This window comes from Nicotiana attenuata, chromosome 2 (genome assembly GCF_001879085.1).
Source record: "Nicotiana attenuata strain UT chromosome 2, NIATTr2, whole genome shotgun sequence".
Classification (NCBI taxonomy): Eukaryota; Viridiplantae; Streptophyta; class Magnoliopsida; order Solanales; family Solanaceae; genus Nicotiana; species Nicotiana attenuata.
The window spans coordinates 11,653,153-11,660,652 of NC_031990.1; the positions used below are offsets into that span (position 1 = coordinate 11,653,153).

A 7,500-nucleotide genomic window follows, 5' to 3' on the forward strand; every position below is an offset into this window, starting at 1 on the left:
GTTCCTTGCAATAGTTATCAAAGGGACCACAATATTCACCACCATTGTCAATGCGAATACATTTTAATTTCTTCCCCGTTTGTCTCTTAGTTAAGGCCTTAAATTCCTTAAACACTCTAAGTGCTTGATCTTTAGATTTCAAAGGATACACCCAGAGCTTACGAGAATGATCATCAATGAAGGTCACAAAGTAAAGTGCACAACCTTTTTACTTTACTTTAAAAGGACCACACAAATCAGAGTGTACTAGCTCCAATAAATCGGGCTTTCTTGAGGGAGGATGGCTATGGAAGGAAACCCTTTTCTGTTTGCCAGCTAAACAATGGATACACCTTTTCAGATTTTCTTGTGTCACTCCAGAAAGAAAACTTTTCTTAGCCAAACACGTAATCCCCCTCTCACTCATATGACTCAAATTTTTTGTGCCACAATTCTGATAAAGTATCACTTTCCACCAGATTTATAGAGTCATTAAGAATAAAGCCCTATGTTATATATAAATGACTAGACTTGACTCCTCGAGCCACTACTAACGAGCCCTTGGTGAGCTTCCATTGGCCATTAAAGAGGGCATTATGGTAACTTTTATCGTCTAATCTTCCTGCGGAGATTAATGATCTCGCATGTGTCTCGTTCACAATATGGTTGCGAACATTATCTTCAACCCATTGTCGTATATATCCACATACTTGTTGGTGCTTGAAATTCCAATCTTCATCTGATATACTCTCGGGTTTATGAGCTAAATAGGAAGATGCATCTTCTGCACGAACAACATGTCTTTCATCTTGCTTCTCCAAACATTATAATTTCTCCTAATTAAACACACCATCTTGCTCATATGCGTCTCTATTCTGTAACAACCCGGATAAATAACCAAGGCTCTGATACCACTTGTTAGGACCGAAAAAAGTCAGGTGTCATGCGGAAGCTAGTAAAGCAAACCTTCAACGACGATAAATCAGACAACAAAAGAGAAATCTACCAAAAGAGACACAAACATTTAACGTGGTTCGGTCAACTGACCTACATCCACGGCGGAGATGAGCAATCCGCTATAATAAAAAGAGAGTACAAAATATCGAGAGAACAACCTTACGAAGAGGCAAATACAATTGACACACTAACATTTGTCCCGTAAAGTTCTCCCCCTAAACACGACTCTCAAATCCCATATGGATACATTGTGGATGCTACTGAATGAGTAGGGCGGATCTTCAATGTATAGAACTCCAAACCTTTTCCTACAAGAAAAGGGACTAGCCAAATATGGAAGAATAATATTTTCTTTCTAGGAAAAGAAAAACCCAATTATGGTAAATATGTTGTCCTTTCCTTCATGAGATAGGAAAACCAATTACGGTAAGAAAATCTGGACAAACACCTAGCTATCATGTGACTGAGAGATGTATTTAATTTCTTGTCATTCCTTCCCCTATTCTACTGCTTCAATTTGTGAATGAAGGTCAACGTGAAAACCGCACAAAACCACAACTGTAACATTCCCATGTTGTGGTCCAGAGCTATGAGAAATGAAATAATTAAATGGGGATTTTGGTTTTAGGTTATACTTTTTTCTGGTTTCCACCCGATATTTGGTTCTCTATCAAAGGCAATTCGTTTCTCGAAGGCTCGAACTAAATAAAATATCTAGTTAAAGATTAAGGAATACTTATCACCTAGATTAACTTTTAATGATTATGTATACTTAATGTGAACCATGCGGTGTAGATCATTTACTGTATTTTAGATAAGCAATCTGTACTTATCAAAGGAAGTTACCTGTTATTATCACTTATGTGAAAAACTCTTTACGTTTTTATGTTTAACTCTTTTTCCCTTTTTCAAATTTGGGATGATGAAGTAAAATTCTACTTATAAAATTTCTCCCCCCCCCCCCCATCCCAACTCTATTTTTTTTTCTTTTGTGACATGCTATGTGATAAAATTAGGATTGCATGTATGATCAAACCTCAGATTCTAGAGAATTCGATGAAGTGCAGAATGGGGAAGAAGAAGAGAGAAATTGTTTATTTTTGTTCAGAGCTAAACTCGATTACAAGAGAACAGTATTTAACCAAAATAACTACTATACATGCGCCTCTCACGTGTATGCATATGTAATGTCTAATATACCCTCATTAACTATTTTAACTCTCAATACTCCCCCTCAAGCTGGATGGTGGAAGATGTCTAACACACCAAGCTTGGAGACTAGGAAGGAATGTTGTGCTGCAGTCAGTCCTTTTGTTAGAAGATCTGCTAGTTGTAAGGAAGAGTGAATATGACATGGTGTAATGAGTCCTGTCTTGATTTTCTCTCTAACAAAATGGCAATCTATTTCAATATGTTGTGTCCGCTCGTGAAGTATTGGATTTCCAGCTATTTAACTCCTAAGTCTTCCAGCAATCCTGTTAACCATGTAATCTCAGTAGTTGCAGCAGCCATACTTCTGTATTCAGCTTCTGCTGAACTCCTGCTTATTGTAGGTTGTTTCTTTGATTTCCAAGATATTAAGAAATTTCCCAATTTAACAATATATCCTGTCACAGATTTTCTGGTATTAAGGCATGATGCCCAATCTGAATCACAATAAGCCACTAGTTGATCAATAGGTCCTGCCTCCATCAGTAATCCCATGCCTGGTCCCCCTTTGATATATCTGACTATTCTCATTGCTGCCTCCATATGTGACTCTTTGGGCCTTTGCATGAACTGGCTCAAAGTTTGCACTGCAAAACTTATATCAGGTCTGGTAATTGTTAAGTACAGCAGCCTTCCTATTAATCTTTGATAAGCTGAATTATCTTTCAGCTCTAAATCTCCTGTTTTCCCAACACATGTATCATACTCCACAGTTGTCAATTTTTGATTCAACTCTATAGGAGTTGCAGCTGGTTTTGCACCACTCAAACCCACCTCTGAAATTAATTCCAAGGCATACTTTCTTTGATTGAGTAAGATTCCTTTCTTTGACCTTGATACCTCAATTCCAAGAAAGTACCTCAGCTTGCCTAAGTCTTTAACCTTGAACTTGCTGTGTAGGACCTTCTTGGCATCATTGACTAAGTTAGAGCAGCTTCCAGTGATCATTAAATCGTCTACATACACCAATATGATGACTATTTCTCCTTCTTTCTGCTTTGTGAACAGAGAGTGATCAAAAAGACTTTGTTTGTAACCATTCTCAATAAGTGCATCAGTGAGCTTGATGTTCCATTGCCTAGATGCTTGTTTGAGACCATAGAGGGATTTCATAAGCTTGCACACTTTCTACTCCCCCTGTTTATGAAATCCTTGAGGTAGCTGCATATAGACCTCTTCATAGAGATCCCCCTGTAAGAAGGCATTATTGACATCCATTTGAAATAGAGACCAACCTTTGGCAGCTGCTATGCTGATAATGGTCCTGAGTGTGACCGTCTTTGCTACAGGTGAGAATGTGTCATGGTAATACAACCCTTCCTTTTGATTATAGCCTTTAGCAACTAGTCTGGCCTTGTATCTTTCTACCTCTCCATTAGCTTTGTATTTGGTCTTGTATACCCACATGGAGCCAATAGCTTGCTTTCCTGCTGGTAAGTCTATTATCTCCCAAGTTTGATTATCTTCAAGAGCCTGAATCTCCTGTCCCATAGCTGCAATCCATCTGTTGTCAGTGGAAGCCTGCTGAAAGCTAGTAGGTTCAACTTCAGCTGAAAAAGCATGCAGATATGCTTAATAACCTGCTGTGAGATTAGCATAAGTGAGGGTGTTAGTCAATGGATATAAGCATTGCCCAGAGAATTTTTGAGTAGTTTGGTAGTCTTTTAACCAAACTGGGGGTTTTAATGTCCTGGTAGTCTTTCTAGGCTCTTGATCACTTCTAACCACAGGTATACTATTGTCAGGAGTGTCATGTACCTCTGACTCAGTGTTTGGAACTAAGTCATTACAGGTATCCTGCTCACCATGTTCTAATTCTGTTGGTTCTGTGTGTTGATCTGTGTGGTCAAGGTGTGGGATTTCTGTATTAGTGGTTGGTGTATTGTATGTAGGTGGAATGTGAGGGTCTGAGGATATAGGCAATGAGGGATCAGGACATGGTGGTATAGAAGCTTGTGTAGGAAATGGATCTTGTGGAGTGGTTGTACTTTCTTTAAAAGGGAAAACATGCTCTCTAAAGCTAACATCCCTGCTTACAAAAATATCTTTAGTTTCTAAGTCAAACTATCTGTATCGCTTTTGAACCTCTGAGTAACATACTAGAACTGACTTTCTTGCTCTCCTTGCAAACTTATCACCTTTTGGCAAGTTTCTAGAAAAACACAAGCATCCAAACACTCTTAAGTGACCAATAGCTGGTGATTTATTATACGAAACTTCATAAGGGGATCTTCCTTATAGTATGGAGGTAGGCCATCTGTTGATCAGGTAAACAGCTGTCTTTATGCTATCTCCCCAAAATCTACTAGGAACAGAACTCTGAAATTGCAATGCCCTAGGAACTTCAAGTATATGTCTGTGCTTTCTTTCCACCACCTCATTATGTTGGGGTGTATATGGACAACTACTTTGATGCACAATTCTTAAGGATGCCAATAATTCATTACAACTGGTATTGAAAAACTCTCTCCCATTATTAAATCTTGGCATTTTCACATTTATGCCAAACTGAGTCTTTACCATTATGAGAAAATCTTTCAACACTGTTACAACTTCACATTTAGAATGTAGTAAGCATACCCAAGTGTATCTACTAAAATCATCCACTATTGTAAGTAAGTAGTGTTTTCTATCATGTGTAGGCATCTTGTGAGGACCCCATACATCAAGGTGAATAAGCTGAAAAATACACTCAGTTTTACTGCTACTGAGAGGAAACTTCAATCTACTTTGTTTATCCAAAGGGCATACTTCACAATCATGCTGGAAACTATCTACTATTTTATTCTTCAAGGCAGGGATATGCTTCATTGCCATTATTGATGGATGTCCCAATCTCATATGCCAAAGACTGCATTCATCAGTGTCTTTTGTGACTAATGTTGCTACTGGCTTGTCTCTCCACTTTAGAATATAAAGCCCACTGTTCTCTCTACCAATCCCCATCACATTTCCATTGTAAAGGCCCTGCAATACACAGAAATCAGGGAAGAATAGAGCACAGCATAGCAGCTCCTTGGTCAGTTTTGAAACTGATAGTAAATTGAACTTAAAATTCGGAACATGTAACACATCTTTTAATTCATATCCCTGTAAGATTGAAGTTTTTCCTTTGTGTGTTACTGAACATTTGCTACCTGTTGGAACCTGTACTCTGTGATTCCTGTGTTGCTCAATGTTCTCTATGTTAGATAGAATTTCCTTATCACATGTGATATGGTGAGATGCTCCTGTGTCTACTACCCATTCACATAAAGATGCATCAGATAACAAGGTAGTTATACCTGCCATCAGTGTATGATAATCATCTGCAGGTGTTTTGTTTAGAAGCTCCAATATCTGCTTATATTGATCTTTAGTGAATAGTTGTCCCATCTGTTGGCCCTGAGATGAGCTTGTAGTTTCTTCCACCACCATGTTAGCATAAGTTCTATTTCCTTTTCCCTGTTGTTTCTTCTTGCTTTTGAAATCAGGAGGATATCCTATAATCTTGTAACAATTTTCCTTGAGGTGTCCCTTATATCCACAGTACTCACAAACAATCCCACTCTTCTTACCCTTATATCCTTGATTCTGTCCTACCATCATGGTTAATGGTTCCCTATTTATCTCAAGTACACTCAATTCACGCTGACTTTCCTCTTGAATAACCAAAGCATAGGCTTGATTTACAGTCAAAACTGGTGTCCTAACCAATATTTGACTTCTCACCTGACTATAGCTCTCATTAAGCCTAAGTAGGAACTGTAATAAACGCAGGTTCTTAAATTGGTTAATGAAAGGTCTAGTTTCTTCACAATCACAACCAGGTCCTGGTACTAATAGGTCAACTTCATCCCAGAGATCTTTTATTTTCGTATAATATGTTGTTACAAAGTCAGTACCTTGTTTCAATGATCCAATTTGTGTCCATAGAAGGTAAAGACGAGTGAGATTAGATTTATCAAACCTCTCCTTGAATTCCTTCCACACTGTTTTTGCATTTGAAGCATAAATGATGCTCAGCTGCAATTCTGCTGATACTATACGTCCTATCCATGAAAGAACAACGGCATTACACCTCTCCCATTGATTCGCCAATTCTCCTTTGTAAGAGCTTTTCAAGCAAGTTCCCTCTATGAAACCTAGCTTGTTCTTCACCAAAAGTGTCATCCGCATCGATCTACTCCACAAACAATAATTTTTCGGTCCGGTGAGCTTGATATCCTGCAAAGCTACTCCAGGTGTGTCTGTAGCTGTTAAAAACAGAGGATGATTGTGATCGATTGGAAGAGATCCTGTTTTCGCCATGGCTGATGAAATTGAAGCTTTTAATCAGTGCTCGATGTTCAGATTCTGCAGAATTTCAACTCGATCTCAATGACCCGCTCTGATACCATGATAAAATTGAGATTGCATGTATGATCAAACCTCAGATTCTAGAGAATTCGAAGAAGTGCAGAATGGAGAAGAAGAAGAGAGAAATTTTTTATTTTTGTTCTGAGCTAAGCTCGATTACAAGAGACCAGTATTTAACCAAAATAACTGCTATACACGTGCCTCTCACGTGTGTGCATGTGTAATGTCTAATATACCCTCATTAACTATTTTAACTCTCAATAGTTAAAATAGGTAAAAATTATATAGGAGAATAAAGCTGAAATTACAGTAGTGACAAAATTTGTAATTTGTTTTTCATATGTATGAGCTTTTGTGTGACAGAGTTAGTACATGTGCGTTCATGTCCTTGAACCTAATGAAAAATAACTAGTATTCAATAAAATAGTTAAGGTGTTGACAATCTGACTCGGATAACACATCTTTTAACGAAATAGAAAGAAGGTCTGCGAGCTTGAGAGTTATACATGCATTTTTTTTTAACTTACTATCCAACTGTGCCCTCTCACTCTTTTAGAAAATTCTAGGTTGTGTCTGATCACCAGATTAAGACCAATTGATAATGATAAATTGATAATAAAAGAAAAATAAATCAATAGCTTGATAAAGGACACTCCAATCCAAATGTATAATTAACTTCCAATGAAATCACAGTTCGATCTTATCCAAAAATTTAACATATAGGAGTTTAATTCTTACTAGGTAGAATTTGGACGACGAATAATTAGCCAGAAAAGATATACTTGAGAAATGAGAGACCAAACTAGTATGTAGTGGTAAATAATAGTCCAAAAATATCAACGTCTGCTCAGATGTGGATTCTTTTTGATAAGCCATGCATGCACCACACTCCTTTGGCCACTCTACCACAGCCATCACCTTCATTCTTTTGTCAAAAGTCCACCTTTTCCTACGTTTCCCATGTATCCTCTTATTATCTATATTTTTTATTTTGATAATGATGGTATAACCCCCCCT

The 7,500-nt window shown here is 37.7% G+C and overlaps 1 protein-coding gene across 1 annotated transcript; it reads right to left on the reverse strand.

The window, feature by feature from the left end:
- LOC109216633 (uncharacterized mitochondrial protein AtMg00810-like) lies at positions 2,383 to 3,258 on the reverse strand. Its single transcript, XM_019380810.1, has one exon. It carries the CDS (start codon positions 3,256 to 3,258, stop codon positions 2,383 to 2,385), a length of 876 nt encoding a protein of 291 aa, XP_019236355.1.